At 26.4% G+C, this 27,581-nt stretch overlaps 1 protein-coding gene across 2 annotated transcripts in view; it reads right to left on the bottom strand.

The window, feature by feature from the left end:
- LOC129967039 (neprilysin-4-like) overlaps nt 1-26,538 on the bottom strand; it is a 74,076-nt gene extending 47,538 nt beyond the window's left edge. For both annotated transcript variants that reach the window (XM_056081677.1, XM_056081678.1), the window contains exons 1-2: nt 26,424-26,538; nt 199-269 (exon numbers count right to left, since the gene is read on the bottom strand). In XM_056081677.1, coding sequence (XP_055937652.1) covers nt 199-263 — 65 coding nt within the window. In that variant the 5' untranslated portion in view covers nt 264-269; nt 26,424-26,538. The remainder of the gene's footprint in view (nt 1-198; nt 270-26,423) is intronic.
- Nucleotides 26,539-27,581: the final 1,043 nt, after the last annotated feature.

The following is a 27,581-nucleotide window of genomic DNA, read 5'->3' as shown; positions in this document are numbered from 1 at the left end:
CTGAGCACATTTTCCATTTTCCATTAACACTACTCGCCGAGCCACTCAGCATTAGTCGTTCTGTGACCGTACTTGCTCATTTTCACGCCCCTCCCCTCGCCACCAACCCTTCCCTTCAACGCCTTCAAGTGTGAGATTTAGCGCCTTGCCTAAATTGGATTTTCTGAAGAAATTTATTTCCAAGCTTCGTTTTCTTACCTGGAAGTGCTCGTCTCCCTGGACATAGCAACAGCGACAGCATCCGCCGCTGTTTTGGTTGTCATGGCAACCTAGAAAAAATTCCAAAAAAAGAACTTCAGAATCTTCTTTTTTTATCAATCTGCGTTGATATTTTTGTAAATTATTACACTGTATATCAGGAAAGGCTAGTGCAAGAAAATATGTTTGCAGATTATTTTAATGGTTCATTTTAAAGTGAAACAAATTTTTATGCACCAAAAGGGGAAAAAAAACAGAAAATTTTTTTCCACTCTGTTAAAAAAACATTTTTTTTTGTCTGTTTGTTAAAATTATTAGTGAGACTTTAATGTATGATTGGGTAAGCAAATAGCTTACTAGTGGAAAATTAGTAATTTCCAGATTCGCGTCATACGTCTTTGCACAACGAATAGGTGGATAAACAAAATTTGCTTTTATTCGTATATAGTATATTTCCCCACTGCCGATCATTCTACTTGTCGCATTCATGAATGCCACTTACATCTTTTCTTTAGAAATATTTAATGAAATACCACAAACTGGTTTATGAGAAAACCAATTAACCGTTTTAATTTTCTAGTCACCATCTGTTATGATATTATATAATCTATATGTATATATATTGTAACAATGGTATACAAAATATATACAGAGAAAGCATTGCAATCGTCAAATATTCAATCTTTAGATTATGACGATCTCTTCACTTCATAGATCCTAAGCGCGAAAATCCCATTTTTTGAAATTAAAAATGTCTATGAAAACACTAACTCAATAAAGATGTTTCTATCAAATTTTTGATCCATTCAGAGGAAGTCCGGCTGTCAAACTACAAGTGAACATGATTACAAAATAAATTACATAAATAAAATTTGGTATAAAGGTTTAGCATCTAAACTATAGATAAGTGTCAAATTTTGAACAAAATCCGGCAAGGGGTTAACTGCCTCTCAGCCTGTACTTTTGCATGCATTTAAACACGAATATTCACAAAAACAAAAGTAAATGAAACTTTGATCACAATATTATCCTCTTGAGATAGATTTTTATTAACTTTTGAACTAAATCTGTCAAAGAGTGATCCGTTGTCAGTCTATACTTTCATAAGCATGTAAGCGCGGTGATTTAAATAAATGAAATTTGATATGGGAGCGTGTGATTACAATTTTAATTTTATGTAAAATTTTGATTTTAATCCATCGGAAAAAAAGGTATCCAAAATACATATTCGATTGTTGGATAGTTAAGTAATAACCACGTACTAGAGATTAATCTCGAAAGATCGCAGGCTAGACTTAATAAAAATGTTGATTCATGCCAAAGATCTATATTTCATAACTACTTTTCTTCAATACCATGCAAGGGGTTCGGGATCTTACCCAAAGTGCCCAATTTTATGTGGGAGGAGTGGAATACTTCCTTTATTAGACAATATGTGAGAAGATTTCGGAGAGATAATTCCTGGTGGTTTCATGTTATCCTATTCTCCCTTTACCCTCTGTGTTATTTATATACTTATCGAATGGTTCAAATTATTTTCATATTCATCAAATAATCAGGAACACTTATTCTTTAAATGTCATTTCCTTTACGTCACTTACAATTTACATTTGTGAAAGAAAATAAGCATTTAGTATTTCCTCCTTAATTTAAAGGCTCCAATATATGATATAATAAGTTTCAGTGAAATAAATATGCTACCTTTCCAATGTTTACACTGATAACTAGAAATGAGAGGTGATTGCAGTATATAAATAACAATACAACACATTTTCAAATTTACATAGCCCCTTCATTTCTCCAAAAATGAAATATTTGTTCAATAAATATCTGATTTTGTGGAGATGAAAGTGTTTGGGGTAAGCTCTAGCTGAGATTTAAAAAATTGCTAGTTTAACCTAATTCCATCAGTACTGCTCGAGACTACTGCTTGTCAAATCAGAAGGAGATCAAACACCTTCCACTGATGAGTGATGCAGAAGTTTGGAAAGAGTGTGTCAGCTCAAGTGCCATTCTCATCTTCTAACCAATTATTAAAATCATGATCAATCTCAACTCAATCTCTTTTAGATTTAAAATGAGTTACAAATCTAACTGGAGTAATATGCGCAAATATAGTGTGTTTGTTGTCAGCGCAGTTTAAAGATTCCAAATATCCGAGAGATCAATATACATTTAAATACTAATGCAATGAAATCACTTTATCAGCTGATAAAATATTCATTCTTTTTAGATATTTTTATTCATTGCGTAAAATATGGATGCTCGTTTACGAATGAGTAATTACGAATTTAATATAAAATATTTCATTAAAATTTGCTAGAAATCTCAAGTTTTTTAATATTAAAAAAAACTTGCTGGGTAGCAAATAAAGAGACGAAAAGATAATGAAACCTGAGCTTTTTTTTCGGGCTTCTTGTATCTCGCAGATAAAAATTCATTTTACTCCCTCTTTTTTCGTAAATTTCCCGAGCATCTATTAAAATTTTACCATGCATTCAAGGAGAAATGAGAGGTTCCTGAATTTTGCAAGCCATAACGCTTGGGTTTTTATTTTGTCAATAGCTCCGCTTGTGAAAGGAACCCCACTTTCATTAAATTTCATATTCAAATTATGAGATGTCATCTTCAGAATAAAACAGGTAAGGAAGAGAATTCAGATTCCCCTTCTTCCTAGGTTCTTTCATCACTGAAATAAATTAAATATACCAGAGACATCGGCATGCTTTAAGTCGCATAGAGAGATTTTTTCATTAATTTTTGCTTTTGCGCTTTTCTATTTTATTAATTTTTTTTTTTTCAAATCAGTGGAAAGGAAAATTTCGATCAAAGTTTTGGCGCTACTGACTCTGATTAGAAAATATTAATTTTGTGCTTAAGAATAAATTTTTATTTTGCTTATAAAGTGTACAGTAATCAAAAAAAGAAGAAGAAAGAAGAACAGAATTACATTTAATATAAAATTACTAAACGGCTTCATAAATCGCTTTCGATTACTAAGCGCTTATCTTTTTTATACACGCATCAGAAACTTGATAAATTAAATTTTGATACAAAGTTATTTCACGTTATTCCCCATTTCTTTTTATTGACAACTTGATTTGTTGAATTCACATTATTTTCGTATCTTTAGAGGATGTAACGTTATAAAAGTTTTCAATTTCTCGATTCTCGAAACTTGACAATTTCAGTTTCTCGAAACTTGACAATTTCAGTTTCTCGAAACTTAACCGCATAATTCCAAAGAAACGCTCTATTATCAAATCTATATTATTGAGATAGCCTGTGTGGTTAATTAATAGGCAGATTTCCATTTATTCTAAATCCAGCTTCAATGAAAGATGATTTTGTCATAGGATGTTTCTTTTTCTTCGAATAAAGCTTAATGCAGTCCTTTCTTCTTTCTTTTTTTTAAGTATTTAAAAAAAAGAAATACAATACTGTGAATCACTATTATTTGTAATTCTCATTTTTATGGAATAAAACCTCTAGCACTCTAAAAAAATCCTTTATCTCCTGCTTTTTCAAGAAGCATGTGAATTAGTTGTTTCAACTTGGAGAAAACTTTATTTCGTTTGATTGAATTACGTTCTGTAAATATTTCAAACCATCTATAATTTCTATGAAATTCTTTTACTATACTCTTTGTTGATTTTTTTTTCATGAATCTTAAATATATTTTAAACCAAGGCAAAGTTTTCTGATTACAGATTTATATATCCTGAAAAAAAGGAAGGCGCTTTCATTGCGATGTTTTGTGATTTTACAGACTCTTAAGAGGGAGTTAATATAGCTCATCAAAACATGGATTATTAAGATTATTCAAATTTGAAACAGGTATAGAGAATGTAACTCTAACGAATATGCCACTAAACTGGTCTCTTCTTCAGGAGTGAAGTATATTTGACTCTCAATAATCTTTTATACACAGTATATAATTTTAATCACAGTGTTCTTTTGTAAATATAAAGTGAAATGAAAAAAAAAGCTTTCAATGGTTGATTTGTTTGAAGTAGAAGAAATATAAACATTTTATAGGCCTTGCCAAGTCTTTAGAAGTGGTTTCATTAAGAAGTTATAATTAGAGATTTTTTTAGTGTAATTTATATAAAGTACTCTTACAATTTTTTTTTTCCAGTTTTAAGCAATTTTCCTTTTATTATGAAATTAAAAACGCTATTTAAAATATAAAACGGATTAATTTTCTTATTATTTCAATTATCCTTTGGATTCTTTCTACAAAAATTGCATTTTGGATGTCATTTAATTTATCTAAAGATTTTAAAAGAATATTGTTTACTCTTTCTTGTATGAAAAAAATACATCTGAAATTTAATGTTATTTTATTTGGCAGTCAGTTTATGCACAAACAGTCGCAAATTAAGGAACCGGTTGATTTTGTGACATCAAAATTCAGACAATACAATCAACAAAAGGAAATATAACAAGCCAAACAAGTAAGATAAAATTCAGAAAAAAAACAACAAATTTTATAACTTTGTGATGCCATGGAGTTAATTATCATGTGACATTATCTTATTTTATTTACGTTAGCATTCACAGCGCTAAATACCGAAATTCAGTTGTAATGAGGGCACGCAGCTTAACAGAATCTTTTTTGAATCATCCTTTTTATCGTTTTGATTTCCTTAAACTTTTTTCTGAGTTTGTTAAAATTGAACCATTTCATGTTTGAGAAAATAAGAATTAGATACAATTAATTCTTGATATTTATTCTGCATCTAAAAATTGGCATTAATATTTCATTTTAAAATTGAAACAAATGCTATTTGATGAATTAATCACATTACTTTTTGGCTTTCGAATAAGTGACGTAGAAACTACATTTCTCGTATAGAAGAAACAATAATGGTATATTTTTTTCATCATCATGCTGATATTTTTTTTGTCAACTGGACATTTCATCTCAAAGAATAATAAAAATATGGTTTGAGTCAGATGTAAGCACTGAAAATAGATATGTTCACTTTAAAAATAAAAGAAAATCATTGAAAAAAATTCTTTTAAAAAATCATATTTTAATGCAAAAAATAATCAGTTCTGTAAGCTGAATACTACTGCGGCTACATGTACGTATTACTACACATGTGGTATGTGAGTATGCATGTAATGTATTCCTGGCTAACTCTCATTAGAATTTAATAATTATCATTTTAATAATTAATAATAATTTTTATTATGATAGAATATCGATTTCTGATCATATTACCTCATATTTTATAATTTTGAAGAAGATAAGGACGAATATTATAGAAAGAATGATAATGTAATTAAAAAGAAGAATAAGTATATAATTGAAGATACGTGGATTTTGTATGAAGAAAAAAAAAGTTTGCCATTTCTCCACCTTTTATTGTAACTAATTCTTATCAGGAAACTTAGTTATAGGAGGCGATAAAATTCATCCCTTACTTTTCTGCAACAATGACTTATCCTCAATATGACCCAAGTGATCCATGTTTCTTTTGATCTAATGAAGCCTAATAATAATATAAAAGAAAGTAATAAAAAATTACTTTGTTGTGACATTCAAAGCAGCTATAATATCAAAACAGATACGAGTCATCAAGTGAGATGCACAGCAAGAAAGAATTGTTCCCAGTTATTAAATGAAGTAGTAGTACCAAATTTTAAATGCCCTATTTTAAAAACTAAGCGTGTGTGCCTAATTTTAAAATGCCAAAGAGGCTTTCATTTTGTTTTCCTCTTTAAGTCATCTCTCTTCAGTAGAAGTAAAACTATCTGATTAAATAAATGTATTCATATTGGAAACATTTAAAACATTCACAAGACCAAAACAAACATCGTACAGAGAGTTAGTAAGTCATTTTGAATGATGTGAGTGCAGATTAAAAGATTTACTTGCTAAGAAATGGGCAATGTAATGTCGTAGAATTGCGGACAATTTTGACTGTCGGTTAATATACAAATAAAGCAAGATTTTTGTCACAGCATTGATAAAAAATAGCGCTGATTGAAAGATTGGCTAAAACATTGAAACTGATGGTTTGAATTTCTTTATAACAATTAGAATTTAGTATAAAATAACAAAATATTGCATAAATCATGGAAATAATAATTTTTAAAAAGACCTAAAACTCGGCTTAAATTTTATTTGTTTATATAAATATCTTGAGAATTAATTAATTTTCTAAGTTGGGAAAGTTTCTCAAAAGAAATGGATCCAGAATATCATTTGCAAATTTCTTGTTGTCTTGTCTTCTATTCACCATTTAAAAGGAGCTCACATATCAGAGACACAATAAGAACTATTTTTTTTTTTTTACTTTATTTTAAAAATTGTAAAAGGTATGTAAAATTTCCATCCAAAGTTAAAGCAATAGTATAATAATAATCAAAAAAATAATCTTTACAAACATTAAAATGTTACTTTTTTAATGTTTTCACATAACAAAGAAGAAAAAAAATCAAATAGGCATTTAGGAAAAATACCTCTTCTCGTTATCAGATTCAGCCACTAAATTGAAAGATTTTTAGTATATGAACCATATACTAATTTTTATTAAATATATTTTTGCAGCTTCGATGTTCGATATTTATACAAAGAGATACAGTTACATGATTTTAAATATTAAGTGATATATGATTTATTGAATATTGAAATGAATATGATATATTAAATGATTTTTTTTGATGATTTTTGTGGTTTCTTTTTGCATGTGCAAATGAAAAGAGTTAATAAGCAAAATGATTTGTATAAAAAATTCGAAGAACAAATTGTATTAAATAATTTTAATGAGAGCAATTAATAAGAATATAAAATGCCAAAAATAATTATTACGTAATCGTATAAAGATGATGACAAAAAAAGCGGTTTAAAAAGAGTAGAGAAAAAGAAGAAGAAAAACTATTTTTTCTATTTTCTTTACCAAATATTTTGGCTTTATTTGTTTGACACAATAAGCTTTATTTATAACTGATTCTATAAATAAAGCACTGTATGAAAATGTTTAATTGCAATGTCAAAAGTAGTATAAAATACTGAAGGATAAGTAACAAGAAATATCAGTTACAAATTGTAGATTATTAATAACATTTTTCGATAAATTATGAAATGGAATTGAATTACTCGTATTAATCAAAGACATACTGTTATCTGATCTTTAGATTTTTAATGTTACTTTTAATTCTTCTTGAATAATATTAAAGTTTAGAATCATTGATTAATTTTAATTTTTCTGAAAAATATTTAAAGCACAAAAATGTTTCGAAGCAATCAATTAAAGTTTATAAAATGCATACGATAATATAATAAGAATATTTAAAGAAATTATTAATAAAATGAACAGTTTAGCAGTTATAATATTATTATAACTGCTAAAATATTAATATTTGTAGTTTTTTCTTGTTTTTTTTTTTAATGTTTTCTTAGTCAAAAAAGTAAAGTAATTTTGGAATATTTGCATGAAAATACTTCCAAAAAAATACAGATTCACTTATGAAACAATTAATTACGTCATTGTATTTTATACCTTAATCTCATTCATCTTGTGAATGATGAATGGTCTGTTTTTTTCAATAAAAAATAAAATGCCCCCCAAAAATTTTTTTTTCAGAAATGTTTTGAAAATTGCTTATACGTTCGTTCGTATTATTCAATTTTTAAAAGAAATTCCAAGTTTCTTCAACTTTCAAACAAAATATGCATGAATAGGATATATTCATTACTGATTAAAAATAATATGAATAAAAAAATAAAAATAATAATTATAACAAAATTAACCAAATATTTTATAGAATTTTAAGCAAAAATTCTGATTGATTCCAGAAATTATTCATGAGATTCTTTTATGGGTTACGCTCTTTACAAGTAATGTAGCATGTTTGAAATATATATTTAACGATAATGAAAAAAAAATGTTTTCAGCACAACGATAAAAGTACATACTAAAAAAAACACTTAAATTAAAATTTTCGCTAATGAGTTCAATTATTTTAGGCGAGTTTTTTCACTATGATGAAATGCATTAAGTATTCTAAAGAGAAACATAAAGTTTCTTTTCATTATATGAAAGTTTGTTCTATAAGAAAAATTGATATTGACCTTGCTTACAAAGATATTCTTTTTTAACTTAATTACTACATATTGTATCGATATTTGAATATTTCAAAGATATTAATAACATAGTTATTTAAGAAGAGCTTGTTTATTAACAACTTTGGAATTCTAATTTTTCCTATCATTTTTTAGCCTTGAGTAAAAAGATGAAAACGACCTTTTCTTTCAAACCGCGGAGTTATGTTTGAAGAACGGAAAAGCAAAATTCGAGTTTAATCACAAAAGTCAAATTTCATTTTCGAAGTAGAGATAAATCTTACATTTTTAATATCTCATATAGGTGGTATACAAGGAGAAAATACTGTAATTACCAAAAATTCTATTTTGAGATTTGGACAAAACTTCCAGCAATGCAAACGAGATGTTATTTTCGGTATTATTTCACTTTTCGAAAATGTTACAAGCACTTAAAAATTATATCCATTGAAAATTGCTAAACTGAAAAAATAAAAAGCATTGAAAATTAAAACAAAAGAAAGTATTAATTATATACTAAAGACGTATACGAAAGATTATGTTCAAGATTAAACCCTTCCAGATGTTTTTATAGAGAATGAATAGCGATATCATTTTCTTTATTCTTCTTTCATTAATCATCTGTATTTGAAGTTGTATCTCTATTTTCATTCGAAACATTTTATAACATGTAATAATGTAAACTCAAAATAATCTTTCAGACTGTGAAGAAAGTACTTTTTATGCATAGCTTTAAATTTTTTCAAAGTGTAAAATTAATTAATATCCAAACATAAATACTTTTTTTTAAATCTTCAAAAAGTGCTTTTTTTTGTCTAAAATTAAAAGTATGTTCCAACTATGCTTCCAAGCCACTTTAGAAGTATTATCGAACTATTACTGCGCCAGTTATTTGAAACTCCAAAACTGCTGTGTATAAACTATGAAATTAAATTAAATCTTTTTCAAGTATGCCATACCATTTAAACTTCGAATTTATTCTATATTTCAAATTAGTAATATCATGTCGTTGAACAAAATATAGTAGTGTGAAAATATATTTTATGACATACATAAAGCTATTTATCAGGGAACTGTGTCTTCACATCATTTGGCCTCCCTGTAAAAATAAAACTTTTAATGTTCTAAAAACTTGAAAATTTTATAAAATAAAATTTAAAAATAAAAAAGATTTTTCAAATAAATAATGATTATCTAGGCAAAATGAATCATTTTCAAATAATAATCCTTTACTCGAAAAATAGCATTCACGATATTAAATTACCTTAATATCGTAATACAACAAAAGTTTTGCTAAAAAAAGTTAGAATTAATTAGCTATAATATGAAAAATTATAAAATGAACTAATCGGAAGAATTGATACAAGTATTTACGTGAAATGGTGAGTGAAATGAGATTCAAAGTTTAAAACCTTGAAAATTGAAAGAACAACCTTCCAAATACTTGCAAACACAAGCTAATGGCCATCAAGACCATTTATTTTGGTTTGACACTGGCAGAGAAAATATCTCGTTCATCCACATAATAAAATTTGATAAAAATAAAATTAATAAATTGCTGTTAGATTTCGAGAACAATGAATCGACGAGATGATCCAATACGAGAAACTGTTACGTAAGCAATCAAAAATGTGCCATGGTCAAGTGGCTTTCAGGTCACATGATTTTTCATATTAAATGTAAAGTCAGAATGCGACTAAATGCGTAAAAAGGGAAAAAAGGATAATAATGAAAATTCCAAATGCGTCACATTTTTTTCCTATGTGATGTGCAGTATAAAATTATTGTAAATTCAATTTTAATGAGAGTCGACTAAATTTTCGATAAAAAAGATAATTTTTTAAGTATATGGGGCATTAATTAAAGATCAATAAGCAAATTTATTTAAGCAGGCAGTATAACATTTTGCTTGTTCAACTGAAATGGAAGCCGAAGCCTATATGAAGTAAAATACAAATTTTTCAAATGAAAAAATAAATGGAACTTTAAATAAAATAGTGATTATAGTAATAAAATTGTTAATATAATAAAATAATAGTATAAATATATAATAAAATAGTTAATAATTTCATTCAAGCATTATGGATATAATATACATTAAAAAATTCCTTTTTTATAAATATAAATATGTCTAATTTAATTTTTCAGAATATTATTATTGAATATTATTTTAAAAATATCTTGAAATTAATTTCAATTTTTTATTATTTTTACGAATATTTTTCATTATTAGTAGTCCAGTATCTCCCAGAAATTATATTCAACTGAAACCATGACTAAATACTTATTTCTTAATTTTTTTTTTTAAATTCATGCTATACAATACTTTAAAATCTGTATCCAATTACTTTTGTATAATACTATTATTTGAAATATTTCATCTTAAATTAAACTTCAAGCTCAATTTTTAAGCAAGGAAAATTCTTTAATAGTATATTAAACTAAGAGTGGAATTTAATGACCAGCTAAGCTTTTTAATGTTGATTTTGTGCGAATTTTCTCAAAGAAAGTCGAATTAGTAGATGGGAAATTATAAAAGAGAAAAATTTATTTCCATTAAAGCTTTTATTTTTTAAAGTCTAAATAAATTAATTGAGGTTTTTATAAAAACTGATATAAAATTTCATATGGGAATACACATTTTTATGTAAAATGATGAAATCCATTTTTTTTCCAAAATAAACCATAAATTCAATGCGTGCAATTTTGAATAACTGAATGTTTAGGAATTAAAGAACGTTTAATAGTCATAGTCATTAGTCATTATGATTGAATATGTATTCAACATTATTATATTCTAAGAATTCCTTATTGGAATTTAAAATAGGCTTAATATAATGTAAAAAAGAAACTTTGATTCTTCCTTTATTATCATTCTTCAATTTAAAATTGCCACTTTAATTTTTTTTTTTAAATTCATGCGCTTCGGAATTGCACATAAAACTCTGGAAAGATATTTAAATTGATTTAATTAAAATTTTTAAAATTCTAAATTGATACTATCTATTTGTCTTTATTTGACAATTACAAAAGAAAAGGAACATTGCATGCTTTATAATTGTGGAAATCTTAGAATAAATTTTGGAATCTAAACCTTCAAAGACAAAAATTTATCTTTTATGATGATTTTCAAATTCCTTGGATAATGTAATTTGAGATGCTCTTTTTTGCTTTATACACAAGAACTCTGCTACTGTCATCCTAATTTTTTAATGAAATGTTACTAATAGAAAAGAACATAATGAAAAAAATTAACACCGTTGTATTATTCCCAAATCTAATTTGTTCTCTGTAAAAAAAAAAAAAAAAAAAATGTGCTAGTTCGAACAATTATTTTTGAATCAAATCGCGTTTCTTCTTTTTTTTCTACAGCACTCGTGTGCTGAATTGCCCAATGGATTTTTCCTTTATTCTTGTCACAACTTCTCAAAACTTCGAATAACATAGGTTTTCATAATGATAAATTATTTTACTAGAACCGTAAAAATTTTAACTTCCGAACTTTCAGGAGAAAAAGAAAACATTTTGTTATAAAATCCCAGGCACGAAGGTTAGAGAGAAATATTACTCCAATTTGTTATCGAAGGATAAATTTAACCTGAAAATTTATAGCTTTATCTCCTGTAAAGAAACACAGCAGAGATAAGGTTAAAAGAGCAGGAGGAAATATCTTCTCTTTACCCACATATGGTGGAACATGTGCATTGTATAGGTGTTCGTTTTATTCATTCTTTGTGCTGTGTAAAAGGGTTATGGCCCGAGATTTTATGGGGAATCGATTTCATGGTCTCGCCTTTTCGACAGTTTTAGAGCTTTTTGCGTCGTAATTTTTAACGCTTCCCCGATAAAGGGCGCTATTCGAAAGAATATTTTGCTTTAATTACCCCGAACGGTGAAGGAACATTCACTTCGCATTGTTTGCTCGAAATAAATTGCGTTAGAAAGGTTTCCTAGTTATTTTATCGAATGGGCAGGAAATCTTCTTGATTAAATGACAGATCACGTATTTTGAAAGGAAGATGTTTTTTACGTAAGTAGTATGAGTAAAAATATAACGTAGAGATTTAATAAAATTAAGAGCATGGTTTTTCCACAAAATGAATTCGTCTATTTAATGTTAGATATGTTTGGTATTCAAGTCGTTTGTCGGAACTTTAAAAAATACATTTTTTAACTCTTTACTGGTAGTTTGTAACTAAAATGAGATAACAGCTTAATTATTCTGTTAACAGTGATTATTAGCTTACATAAATTTCTTTCTTATACGATGAATAAAAAATTTAGAAATGCTCAAGACTTCTGTTTTTAGTGAAGCGTCAATTTAAAGTAAATGAACAGTAAAATTACATAAAAAGTAAAGTACAAATAAAGCAATAAATATAAATCTTCAAAACAAAATCAAACCTATTTTGAAATAAACTGCAATTAAGATTTAACTGGTTACTTCTGAATAATTAGAATCAACCTAATCAATCCATAAAATAAATTATTTATAAGAAGATAGTTATCGAATGATTTCGTCTCGAAAATGAAGCGTTTACCGATATTATTTTACCATAAGCTGAGGAAATATAACATCAATTTTTGGCAATATTGGAAATTATTAAATATTTCTTAATTAAGCTTGCATCAAAAAATTCAAATGGGTGGCAAAAGGAAACCGAACTAAGGAATTATTTAAAAGGGAGAAAGGCTTTTTCTAGCATGTAAATGACACTTTGTTTATAAATGAAATATATCCAGGAAAGATTTATTTTGTCGAGATCTTATAAAATTCTATTATTCAGAAAACTAAACTTAGGTTCTAAAAGAAAGCTCACAAATTCATTCATGAGTTAAATAAATTCATTCATGAGTGATAAAATATGAAACACAAAGAAGAAAATATAAGTTCTTTTTTCGAAAAATATAACCGTAATAGCAGTAGATAGGTGCATTATTTTAACACTTATTTGAAGAAAAGAAACTACTATGATTCAGAAATTTTGATTCAGAAAAAGGTAATGCAATCGAAGAAGATCCGTACAATCAGAGAGTAAGTGCTATGTAACCTGAGTTAATACAACACTCTAATTCTGAAAGCATTTACAGATGAATATAGTATGTTCTTATGGAAAATTACAAGTATGTTTTTATAACATTAGTTTATTCATGGTTTACAGTCATCACAGAAATAAGAAATGACTTTAAAGTATAGGTGCTTTTTAGAAAACAAAATTTTAGAAATTCGTTTTCAGACGTTTGTAAAGATTGTGGGCAATTAATTCAAAAGTGCGAATTAAATGCTTTCCTTTTTAAATAACACCTTTTGAAGATATTTTTATTTGAAAAGATTTAAACGACAGCGCATAAAACATCTTTAACATAAACAACAAACTCTCAAATTATTAGTTTCGGTGAATAAGAATTTATATGAACGTGTACGACTGAAAAGAGGAAAAAAATTACAATAGAATTGTCGACTGTCAAATTGTTTCGCACTCATTTTAAAACATTATTAAGTCTTATATGTTCCAATAATCATAAGTCTGATACTCTGAATTTTGTTATTTTTATGAATAAGTTGCTAGCGCTGTAGGCCCTCCAGCATAAAAATTATTAAGATAGAAAATTTAAAAGTACTGAGAAATGACAATTATTCAAACAGCTTTATTTCTTATTTTATGCACTTTTTGTAACTTAGGGAAGAACATATTTTGAAATAAATAAAAAGTTCTATGGAAACTTTAAATAATAGATCGCTTGTAAATTGGAGTTATTCCTTTAAGAAAAACTGGGTGGGAGCAAAACATATATTAGTCTTCACCTTTAAACCAAAAAAAGAATCCATTTTATAAATATGATCTAGTTTTATAAATATGATCTGAACGACTTTATAAATATGATTTTTTTTAAATAATCATTAATGTATTTGGAAACAACAAATAACTAACATGAATCATTCTAAGTCTCTAAAACTGAAATCTTAAAAACTGTGATTTGAAATATTTCTAAAACAAAGCAAAAAAAAAAAACCTTTTAAAAAAATCAACTACTTGAGAATTTATGGAGAAACAGTGATATGTTTAGTGATATAAATACTTAGTAAGTTCAAAGTGAAATTATTTAAATTTATTAATTGTTAAACTTGGATTTTCAAAAGTTTTAGAGCTCAAACATTGATTCTTTGCGCCATTTCTGGAAGTATTTAAAACGGAAATCAACGTCTCACACTATGAGAAATTATGAAAACATTCTTTTCAGTTAATCAAATTTGTTTAGTTTGGCTACAGATACCTTATGTGACAGAATTTTGTTTCATTTGGGAGATTCCCATTACTATTTCGGTCTCAACGACTAAAAAAAGATGGTTGCATAACGAAAAGTTTTTTCTAATGTGTAAACAGTAATAACAGTTTTAAAATATCAGCGATGTCTACAAAATTGGTGTGAGTAAACTTTTAATTATAAGAGGCAATAATGAATTGTTTTGGAAATTTTTCACTCTTTTCAGGGTTTTTTTTTTTTTTTAAGTTTAGTTGTCGAAGTTGAGATTGTATGTAGTGACATAAATATTATTCATTAATAAAAATGACTAGATGATATAAAATTAAGGATTTTTGTGAAAATAAAATGAAACAAGGTATCTTGCTATCAAAATTAAATATAAGACAGAAGCCTGCTAGTGCAAATAATAAAAAAGCAACGCTAAATAAAATAAAAATTAACTAAAATGAAATCATGGATATTTAATACATTCTAAGAAAATTTACTGTGATATTCACTATGGTTTGTTGATTTTTAATCATTTCGTGCGTTTAATCATTTCGTTTGTTCGTTTTAATCATTTCGTTTAATCGTTTCGTGCTTTTTAACATTGTTGCGGAAGTTAAATATAAAAATTATCTTTAGACAAGTTCTAAAGGATTTTGTGATTTTTTTTCAGTTAAAAAGACTTATCGTTATCATAATACATTTAGCTTTAAATAGAGAAGAAAAAAATACAAAATTTATGTTCACATTTCGAAATTGATAATCTTATGAAGTTATTTTTCTAAACCAGTTTAAAATTATGTTTCTTGAAGATGTAAAGCTGCTTTATTCCTCACGTGCTCCCATTTCCATGTCTTTGAGTAAACATTTGCAAATTTTAATAATATACATAATTTCAATGTATTATAAATAGAAAGGGCAATATGACAAATTTTATTAAATCACTTTCTAGAAAAAATGCTTAATCATTTACTGATTCAAATTAAATATCTTGAGTAGATGATGCAAATCTTTTTATCTTAAAACTCTTACATTCATTTAATAACATTTTCTTATACATTTTCTCATAAAGACATTTATGTTTCTTTTTAGATTTATGCAATCTTACTTCATGTTGTGTTTAGAAAAATAACATTGGATTTGATTCTCTAAAATTTAACTTTCCTTAAACCTTTTTAATCACTTATCAAAAGTATCCAGGTTATTTCTGTTTTTAATTTGAGATCGTAATAAATTAAAAGCAAACTTGTTCACTTCAATAATATTATTGATATCACAAAATTTAGACAAATTAACCAAAATTTCCATGCACTATACATCTTTCTTTCTGTTTTATTTATAAATGTTTTATCACTCACAAAACTAATGTATTGCGGGATTCTGATGAACTGGAGGCTGACCTTCGATCTTAGACAGCCGAATATGTTTGGTGTAAAAGAGATAAGTATAAAAAAAATTCAAGGAAAATTATAGGGATGTAATAAACACAATTGTATTGGATTCGCCACATTCTTTCCCGTATTTCTCATTATTGATATATTTTCGATTGAATGTTATGAAAATATGAAACATAGCCAAATCTTGCAACTTTTGAATCATATCCGTCTCCTAACTTATCAAAATAGATTTGTTTGATACCACTCAGTTCTTTTATCACACTCGCCAATTCATCAAAACCAAGCTATTCTAATGTTTTATCGTACAAAAAAATTAAGTAATTTTACAGTCAAAACTTTTTCTTAACTTCAACTACTGAAATAACAAAGCTGAAAAAAAATTATTGCTTCTCTGTTCTGATCAATAAAAACAGATATTTCACTACTTCCTTTTATACAAAGTGAAAATTAATCCTTGGTTTCGTATCAAATACAACAAGAATTATCACACAACCTTATGTTTTGATGTAAGGAGTGCTCATTGCATAATAACATTTATAGGCTAGCAGACTAAATTACGACATTCATGACAAAAAAAAATCTAGTGTTATCTTTAGGATAATCTGTTAAACCTATAGCTGCTGCATTTGATACTAGTTACTGACTATAAGTAGGTGCTTACTTAAAAAGGAATATTTCAAAATTTTGATTAGATGTTTCATCACAAAGTAATCGAAATTTGAAATTTTTTCCCCACTAACTTCAAATCAAATTATTGTACAAGCGTCATTTCCACACTCTGAAGTTTAAAAAAAGAATTTTTTGGGTAGTGGCAATTTTATTTCCGGACAATTTCTTTATTTAATTTTCTTAAATTTTGAAAAATATTTTTTTTGATTACTGAAAATATATTCATACGCGTTGTCACAATATTATATAAGCTTTTATGTGACACAATATCAAATTCTGCTTCACATATTATTGCTGCTATATAATTAAGGATAAATAATAAAAATAAAATAAAGATGAATTAAAGCGAAAACAATTCCATGCTATGAGGTTTTAGACTGGAGGAACTTCTTTTAATTTTTACTTCACCGTATACGAAGTATGCAAAGATAAAGTATTATAATCTTCAAAAACTTCGAGCATGAAATTTAGACTAATCTCCATGTTTCAGACTTTCTCTAGTCTGAAAAACATATTTTTGGAGTTATGTTTAGCTAGCTGTGAAGATAACAGCACAAAAATACTTTGAGCTAAATGAATGAATTTCGGTATGTGGACTTAACAATTTGTTGATTTCTATCATATTTTGAATGGACATAAACAACCTAGACATTTTTTTTAGTTTATATGCAATTTATATTTTAATTTCTAGTTCCCCTTTACCTGAAAGTTCTGTTTTTCTGAATTTAATGTAACTACATCAGAAGTTTAACAAATAAAAATTATTAGAAGCGTGATGCTTTTTACCCAAAGCATTAACAAACATTACATTAATATTATTGTATGAAAATTATTAGAAGTTTATTGCTTTCCCGATACTGTTTATTAAATTTATTTTCATTCAGTTAGCGAAAATATTCCGTATAAAACATTCATTTTCCAGAATCTTATAGAGAGATTCTTTATTAAGTAAATCCTTCGGTACAAAAGAATTGTATTTTGCTGGACAATTGTTACGCGGATACCGAGGTAAAAAGAAAAAAGGTGAATAATATAATTGAGTATAAATTTGTTTTATTGTAATATTAACAATTAAATATCAACTATGTTTATTTCGCTACGAAATAAGAAATAAGATAAGTTTGCGAGTTAATCTCTTTTTTTAGAAATATACTAAACAGAACAAAAGGAGATTAAAGTAGCTTTAAAAATAACATCATCCATTCTTTGAAGCTATTCTCAGTAATTTCATTTGCTTTAATTCCGCTTATCTTAATAATAATCCCTACAGAAATCCAATTTCTGATTCGCATTTCTTAAATAACATTTCGAAGTCCATGGTTAAAGTTAGTATTGTTTTTAAATTCCAAGAAAGAATTTTTTCAATATTTTTTCCAAAAATAGAAATGCAATTGTTTTAGAAATTTAACACAAAATTCTTTCGTCATGAAATTTGAAATATATGTATTAATTTTATCTGGATAAATTCTGTATGCTTAGTTATATATTTTAGAAATCCTTTTTGGAATTAAAACATTTTTTTTAAATATTTTACTCTTCTGCAAAATCTTTCTTTACAGTAGCATGCATGCATTGAAAGATTTTCTAAAGGACCCTAAAAAAATATTCACTTTCATAAACATGGCATATATGAAGGAAAATAATTATAAGAATTTTTAAAAAATAAACAGTGAAATTTAATTCTTGGAATTCCTTAATTCTTTTAACCTTTATCATTCCAATTTTTTTCAATTATAGATACCTATCTGTAGGTCATATTGAGGCGCAACTGATATTTTTAATTGTTGTATTTATTTGTCAGAAAGTAGTCTCACAGATTCAAAAAATTTATTGCAATCAATGTTATAACAATTACTTGCAAGTGACTTTCCATTAGGAAAATATGAAATACATTGAATTAATATTTATTTATGATCAAGTTAACTGTTTAACAATATACTGAGGAAATTAAATAAAGTTAGCCCTGCAGTCAAAATGGCGTCTGCGAATATATAATTATTCAAATTTTAAGAAAGTACACTGTTTATTTCTCTGAAAAATTATAGCAGGGAAATATCAAAATTGGACAATCGAAAAACAACTCGGATTGAAAACAGCAGTCAGTGAAAGAGATATCGCATGGCTTTTAGAGAAACTTTATCCATTTCAATAGAGAACATTTGGCTGCGTAATGCATCAATAAAATAAGTTGAAGTCACAGGTTGTAAGTTACTTCTTAATACCAAAGTATACTAAACAGTAGAAAATAATATTCTTCATTTTCTATTTATCTGATTTTGACAAAAAAAAAAATGGATTGTAGAGAGAAATAAGTATGAGAGATTATATGTCACTATTCATTCCACAAATCTTAAAACGTAACCGAAAAATATTAATCGATAAAAGAATGAAAGGTAAAAGTAAACTTTAAAATTCATTTATAATTTAATTCGATGATGTGCGTTTAGGTTTGTTTTAAATGCAGTTAAACTATGATTAATTAATGCGCCTAAAAAAGTTAGGATTAAAAAAGCACGAAACCGCAAACATTCCTACAGAGAAAAAAATAATTAATAGTGTTGCTGTCAACTTAATTAACCAAGATTTTCTTTTAAAATTCTTTTATTACCAATTATATTCTTTCATTATCAACCATATAAATTGAATAAAAATTTTATTTTTTTATATTCTAACTGCATGGATCATTGTTTAGAAGTCACCTTCTTTTCCATATTTTCTGTTATGTAATTTAAATCTTACATTGAGTCAGGTAACATGGTATTGTAATAATTTAGATAAAATAAAATTATATAAAATATGCATGTTAATAATGAAAAAAAGTGCATTTTAGAATTTCACTTATTTTTCATTATTATTTTGATTGAATTTGATAATTATACTTTCACTACTTTAATTCAATATAAAGTGATTTGTCTATCACTTCTCTTATATGAATAACATGTTTAAAAATGCAATATTTTCTTTAAAAAATTTTTGAATCAGTTTTATGTAAGAAACTCGTGGCAAATAAAAATGCTTCTGGTTTCCGATTGTCAAAAATACACGCTCCACTGAACAATTCAATGCCTCTTGCCAAAATTGTTCAGCCTGGAATAAAAAAGTTTAAAATAGATGCCAAGCAACCGTCTCAATGAACGATACGAATCTTTTTTTTCCACCGTCAAACACAGTTGATTACATCATTATTCATCTTCAGTACTCTAGTAAGGACGTAAAAACGAGCAAAGACAGTTTAAAGAAGTAGTTTTAAAAAAGAGAAAATGTGCGATGAATCTTTACCAGTTCTTTCATTATGATTGAAAAATTTTAAGTTTTACGAAGAATTCAGTTTTTATTCATTTTCTGAAAAACTTGTTCATCTAGTCAAAATGATTAATTTTGTTCAAAATTGAAATTTGATATGCGATATGCATTTATCTTCAAAGTATATAATAAAAAAATCTTCATCTGTTTATAGATTATCAGAAAATAAGAAATCCAATTTTAAAAGTGAGTCCATTTCTCAATGAATTTTTTCAGTATATTCCTAATATCTCTAAATAATAAAATAGAATTTCCTTCTTTATAAATAACTAAATAGTAAATCGACTTTGTGATATTCGCTTTTTTAGGAGCTAAATGTACAGCTAAAAATTAAAATTGAAGACGTTGTTGAATATAAATGATTTATCCATTTTCAAAAAGCTAAGAATTCTAGTAATAATTAGAAGAGTGATTTATAATAGCCAAAGATTAATATAAATAAAAATTTAAATAGAAGTCACTCAGGATATTGGTAGACTTTATGACATTGACAATGATATTTTTTATGCGTTTTTCTCTTTTAAAATGCAGCTTATGCTAAACGTTGAGGAGTAGCATCTGTGCAAAACATAATTTATAAAAATCATAATTATTAAGTGTAAATAAAAATGATAATATCAAACAATCATTTTATACAATTATATTTTTAAAAGTGTTAATATTTATAAGTAATATCCTGATGAAAAAAATCGGGAATGCTTCATTTAAAATTCATACATACTGGAAATAATTTACAAAATTTTATGAAATATTTTCATCACTTATGTAAATATCTGGCATTAATTTATATAATAGTCTGAAAATATATTTGTCTATAATGAAATCAATGTAGCTTTATCGATTTCCGTTACAAAGAATGCCGTTGAGCAAAAAATACATGTTAATAATTGTTTCAGCAATGCAATTTTTACTGCAAAATATTTTAAGGATATAAATTGTACTTTACATAAAATGTAAAACATCCTTTAATTAAAAGTAATATTTGACAGTAGTAAAATGTTGAAAGCGGACAGACAATACACCATAGAGCAATTCCATTCCAGTGGACACTCCATTTTGCTTTATCATCAAAACATCGATATCCGATCAGAGAACTGGCGCTAACTGATATTGTAGTTTAAAATTTATTGGAGACATCTTTTAACAAGTTCCTATATCAAAAATGACAGAAGAATTGTCACTCCATTGACGAAAAATTGTCAGTTCCTCAACTAAGAGACGAAATCATTCTTGATTTTTGCAGCATTTAATATGCCTTTTCATACAACCATAATAATTTATGAATTTATGACAAAAAAAAGTTTAAAAATAAGGCTGCATAAATTCCGTTTCGCTGAATATGGCACCATGTAACTTTTTTTATATGCAAGGTAAAAACCGCCTCTGAATGGTCATTGTCTATAAATGAAATTAAAAAAAAATTTTACTGCGAATCCTTATGTTAACAGGACTTTAAAGCATGGTTTGAGAATCGGAAAAAGATTGGTTAGGGGTGCATAACAATCGCAGCATATTACCATGAAAACGCTGTAATAAATATTGGGCCATAAATTTATCCTTTTTTTCTTGACAACTTTCTGATACCTTTTTTCTAGCGCAGATACAAATTACAGAAAAATATTTATTGCTAATCTTATATTTCAGCAAATGGCATTTAAATGTATATTCTGAAAGAAATATATTTATAGTAAAAAAAAACTAAATTTAATTACTTCTCCACATATATTAACTAGCGAAGGTTCTAAATCACCTAATCATCGTATGGCCAATGTTCCTCAGGAAAACCTTTCAAGAAAGAAAATGGCGGAAACAGAGAAGCAATTTTTAAGAAGAAATTCTGTGTTCGTATAAGATATGTGCATTTATTGAAGACTAATCAATCTTCTTCAAATCAATTAAAAGTCATCCATCCCTTTAATAAATTATCAGGATTCCTTAACAGTTACGTTCGTGATTTTTTTTTAATTTCCTGCCTGCTACCTATTAAATTGTTGGCACAGACTTTCTACTTATTTTATTCATATACTCTTTTTAAATCATAAAGAAACTTAAAAAAAAAATTTCCAAATGGCTTATTAACTTCATAACGCTCGGTGTCGCATAACGCAAAATCAAATGAATTGCGTACAGATCAAATTTAGATGAAACATGTACAGATCAAATTTAGATGAAACATGTACAGATCAAATTTAGATGAAACATTTAATATTCATAAACTTCCAAATTCAAAGAACTTTGAATAATAACTGGATTATACTTTAAAAATTCTATTAAATATCAGTTAATTTTATAATAGCTTGGATAAAGATATCGTTTATTGAGCTTTATATCCTTATTTTTTCACTTAATTTGTATTTTTATCAAAGGTATTTTAATCATATTATTTAAAATTTTGATTGTAAATTTATTGATGCTGATGAAAACCACGAGGAGAGTTAATTATCTATTTTATTTTTCATTGTATAATATAAGTTAATGATTTATTAGACGCTTAATTCTAAAAATCGAACATTTGAATCAGCATCATAGATCGGCAAGACCTTAAATAATTCGTTTTAAAAATTTACTCAAAACACAAAATATTTATATATCATTTCCATGTTTTTATTTATTTTTTTCCTTTTTTTCCCGTTATATTAGAAATAACCATTTTGTTTCTTTTTTTTTTCTTTGTTCTTTGAACAGCTAAATTTTGACAAATTAAGCTTCAGAAATTTCTATTCATGCACCTTCTTATAAAAAGTTATGCATCATTGAACTTAATGTTTTATTTTGCTAATTTAAATTTAAATAAATGAAATTGTTATACTAAATTTAAATAAATTAAATTTCATCGCAGTAATCCAAATAGAAAATGACACGTCTGGCTAGTGAAAATGGGAAAATTACAATGTAATTTCTAAAATAATTTTTTTGTGAAAATGCAAATATTTATTGTCTTTAACACATGTGCGAATTCATAGTGATATTTTTTTATTTATGTCAAATTTTTAGCAAAATAACATTAATTTATATTATTTATCATGCAGCTCATAACTTTACTCGATTATTATTCATCATATCAGCATTGCCTTACATTCTATAATTATAAAAAAGACTTTTCGTCCTTGTAAGATTCTAAAGATTCGTTTTTCATTCTAACTCGAACAAATTCAGTGGTTTCATTTTAATAATCCTACTTCGAATGTTAATAATGTTTAAATAAAAAATTTGATTCACATTTTTTTATCGTAATGAATCTTCTTTAATGAGCTATAATTAATTTATTTTTCATATTATTTTCATGAAAAATAAGAAAAAGAATTAAGTTATATCCAATTTTTGTTTTTTGCATTTACAGTTTAGAATAAGTAAGTTAAATCTGTAAGAAGATTGTGTTATTGCATATTATTAACAATTCATTACTTAATATTCGTTTTTTACCAAATTTAAAATCGAAAATTACCAAATTAAAGGTTACATACACCATATTTAAAGTCGAAAATCTTTTAAGGCAGTGTTCTTTCCAAAAAATAACAAAGCATAAAAAGCTTATAAAATTACTTTTGGTTTTGCTTTATGCTAAATATTTAGTGTTGATCACATATTAAGGCGAAATCACGTAAAACGTATGTAGTAATTTCATTGCTCCTGAACAAGTGAAAATTCTAGGATGTGCAAGGTTTAGAACTTAGAATATTCAAGAAATGTTCCATTGAGATCGAACAATAAAAGGTGTTAAAAGAAATAAGGAAACACAACAAGTAATTTTTGCAGAAGAATGTGTTTTCGAGAAAATATTTCTAAATTCGAACAAAATAATTTATTTCATGTTAATCAATTTTTGCTCAGACTGAGAAAAAAGTTCTCAGCATGAGAAATTTTTGAAATAATTACAACACTTGTCTTTTTTTTTTTTTTTTTTTTGCAGTGAGAAAATTTTGTAGAAAAAATTGTGAGGGATTTGTTTCGATGCTTAACAAAGTTGCTTTTCTTGTATTGACATAACGCAATAAATACTTGAGAATTTTCGAAACTTTTTACTCGCAAATTCAATAGTTCTTAAACATGCATGAATTGCAATATTATATATTTGACAAAACTTTTTTACAAAAGAAAAAAAGACTTTTTTAAAGAAATATTCTTGTTGGGAAAACATCTGAGAAATCTGAGAAACTGACATTTTGCATTGTTTACTATTTACATTCTGACAGTTAATAAAACATTTTAGTGTATTCTTGAGATTGATAATTTTGATAGCTAGTATAAAAATGTAATCAATAGCTTTTATGCAGGCGTGTAATATTTTTTTTACCTTTTTTTCTATATAAATGAGAGTTTGAATTAAAAAAAATTCATAGAATCTCAAAACATATTAATTTGCAAATTTAAATAATACTTAATTAAGTTACAGGCAGATTTTCGAAAATACTACAACGACTACAACGAATGCAGTAAGTAATAATAGTTTCCTATTCATCAACAATTTTTTTTCTTATGTCATCGCATGAAAAGTGTTTTTACAATTTTATCCATAAAACCTTAATAACGCATAAAATATAAATGCGAGCACAAATGCAACTATAAAATAAGATAACAAAATCAATATGATGTATGTGAGAAAACTAATCTAATAAGAAAAATATTGCCTATATTTGTAGGTTGTCATATTATTTGTAAATTACGTCATCTTACATGCGAAATCTATTACACATGGCAAAAAATAAACATTCAAGACACACAATAGCTATCTACAATTATCAAATTTGGCACAGCTACTTTTTAGACAATAGATACTCAATGAAAATGATTTTTTGAAATTATAATCAGAGTTTTATTGAAAACACACACAAAAAAAATGTTTTTGATTAATAACTTCGAAGCTTATTATTATTCAAACAACATTTTTATAATTTAAAATTAAAACTTAAAAAACAATCCAAAAGCAATTTCTAGTGATGCAACGTTTTCCTTCGATTTCATAAATTTCAAAAAAAAGGGTCGCATATTTCAGATCAATATTTTTCAATGCTTTTGTTTTTGAGTATATGAGTTGCAATACTATTAAGCTCATTTTTGTGCATATTGTTGTTGCTGTATAAAAAATGGTAATTTAAAAATAAAATAAATATAAATGAATCAATCATGCATAAAAATTATCACGTACAATATTTCGTTATGAAGATTCGAATCTCTTTTAAATTTTCCTAAAAAAGAAACTTCCAAAAATAAATTCGTAATCTTTGCAATGTTATTATTTTTTGAAACAGCGTTATCATATTGAATTAAAGAATTTATTGACTTCTAAAAATAAATTCGTATTCCTATAAAGCAATAAAAATATTTCTTTTAGCAGTAGCATCATGTTGGTTTGAAAAATATATTTTAAGGTATTTCTAAAGTATTTATATCTATAAAAATAATTATTCATTAAAAATTGTCAGTAAAGAAAACAGAAATCACTTAGGAAAACTAAAAAATTACGTTAAACATTTTAAAAGATGCAAATTCAATCAATCTCTCAACAATTACCAAATTGAAAATTACAATCATTTAGCTGTGTAATTTACATTTCAAATTCATTCTCGGAAGTCTTCAACAAGAGGAAAGAAGTTAATCTATTAATGCTAAATATAAAATTATCTTGATTAAAGTATAATTTAAGTGCATATATATCTATATCATTCATTGAAATCAACATTTTTTCTTTCGGAATTGATATTATATTTTAATTTTAAACTGTATTGCAAAAAATGTTGTTTTAGAGCAATCTGTAATAAATAATAGCAACTGAGCCATAGATACAAACATAATAAAAAAGTTTTTACACCAGAATTGCCATTATTTAAAAAAGTCCTAATGAACACTTTGCGAAAAAGAGAATTTTCAGCAATTTATGTAATACATGCAAATATATCTGAAGTGAAAATGATCAACTTTTCTTAATTTTATTTTAAAGTATCTTAAACAGTTACGCGTAAGTAACAGTTAGCATAAGTATTCGTTCATGTTGGCTATTTCTTATTAGTTTTACAAGAATCATAATGCAATTTTTATATTGTTTATAAAGTACAGAAGATTGTAATTACGACAAAAGGTACTTTTGTTATTTTTTTATAACGAATTAGCAAATAATTGTCTTTATAAAAGAAATTGTACTGAAGAAATAATTCTATATAAAATTAATTCAAGAGCATCAATAGAAAATTATTTGAAAGTTGGGTTTGTTTTAGACAAATAGATTATATTTTTAAGTTCAAAATAATTGATGATTATGCTCTGGCTTGCTTACATTTCAAAAAAGTTGTAAAAGATACAACAAAATTTTAAAAAAAAATGTGTATTTTTTTCCTTTCGCTTCTGCTTTTTTGTGCTGCTAATTGTAGCTTCAAAGTCTTTCTAGTGCATATCAAATAGTTACATCATCAGCGCAAACCATGTGTCCTAGTGTCACTATAATTATCGAAAGCAATTAAACAAAAGCATCAGCGCGCTTCGTCTACCAATACATGCAGGACAGCAGGCAGACACATGACTCTTCAACTCACCTCTCTCGCTCGTTAGCACTTCCTTTCAGCGGGTTCCCATTCCGGGAAAGAAATCGGGAGAGCTTTTTTCGGGAGAACCTGGATTTCTGGGCATTGGAAGCTCAACTGGTGGGTTAGCGACGCAGGGGAACTTTCTTCCATGCACTAGGGAGCGCGCGCATCGTTCGCACTTTTTTCATCTTTGGTTGGACGAAGTGCTCGGGATTTAAATTAAACGAATGTATGCTTAATGGAATGGCAGGATATAGGACCAGAGATAATTGACAGCAGATCAGCGCAACTGCGGGCTCGACTTCGAAAGTTGTAATTGATTGGTTTGTTGCTCCTTAAAAGCGATAGTAGAATGGAGTTTTTTTTTTTTTTTTTTTTTTTTTAATTTTTCCTTTTTGGTATTTTAAAATTTATATTAGTTTAAATGAAACCTTCTCTTGGTAACATATTATTTTGCTTCAACCTAAAAGTGAGAATTTCTTAAAATAAAAATTTAAAAAAAAAAACTTAAATTCATAATTGGCCTCGCTTTTCTCCAATTCTCATTTTATATGAAAGCTTATAACTCTAAGATATGTTATCAATGATTGCTTGTCTTCTACAACTTCTAGATATTTTTCGATAGATATTTTAAATACTCAACTTCTTTACATACTATGATAGGAAAAACTTTGACAATAGACACAACCATTATACTGATTTCCCCAATTTGCAATTCATATAAAAGCTTATGTTTCCTAATACATCCTCAGTGGTCACTAACCTTCCAAATTCAAGACGTCGCAAAATAAAAGTTTGACAAAATAAAAATTAGTTTTCTCTGTAATTAATATAGAAATAATTTTACCACTCTTTAGAGTTAACCAATGAGAATGCTCTATATTTATTAAGTATTCTTTTTTTTGTGATAAAACGTAGTTTATCAAAATTTTGTTGATGTGACTAAATTAATATTATTAATATAGTGAGTGAACAACTAGCTGGTCTTTATTGTTTATTATTGAACCCAATTTTGATTTTTAAATGTATTGCTTCACTATGCAAAATAGAAAAAAAAAGTTTCTAATAATAACATTGAAAGTAACTGAAAATTACAAAACGGCAAAAAATATAGCCATTCGAGTCAGTTTTTGGATGAAATGTATCGTTGTAATTTGTAAAGAGTAT

The sequence above is a fragment of the Argiope bruennichi genome, chromosome 4 (genome assembly GCF_947563725.1).
Source record: "Argiope bruennichi chromosome 4, qqArgBrue1.1, whole genome shotgun sequence".
Taxonomy (NCBI): Eukaryota; Metazoa; Arthropoda; class Arachnida; order Araneae; family Araneidae; genus Argiope; species Argiope bruennichi.
The sequence above is the reverse complement of the archived record's forward strand: the minus strand, read 5'-3'. Positions and strand labels throughout refer to the sequence as shown.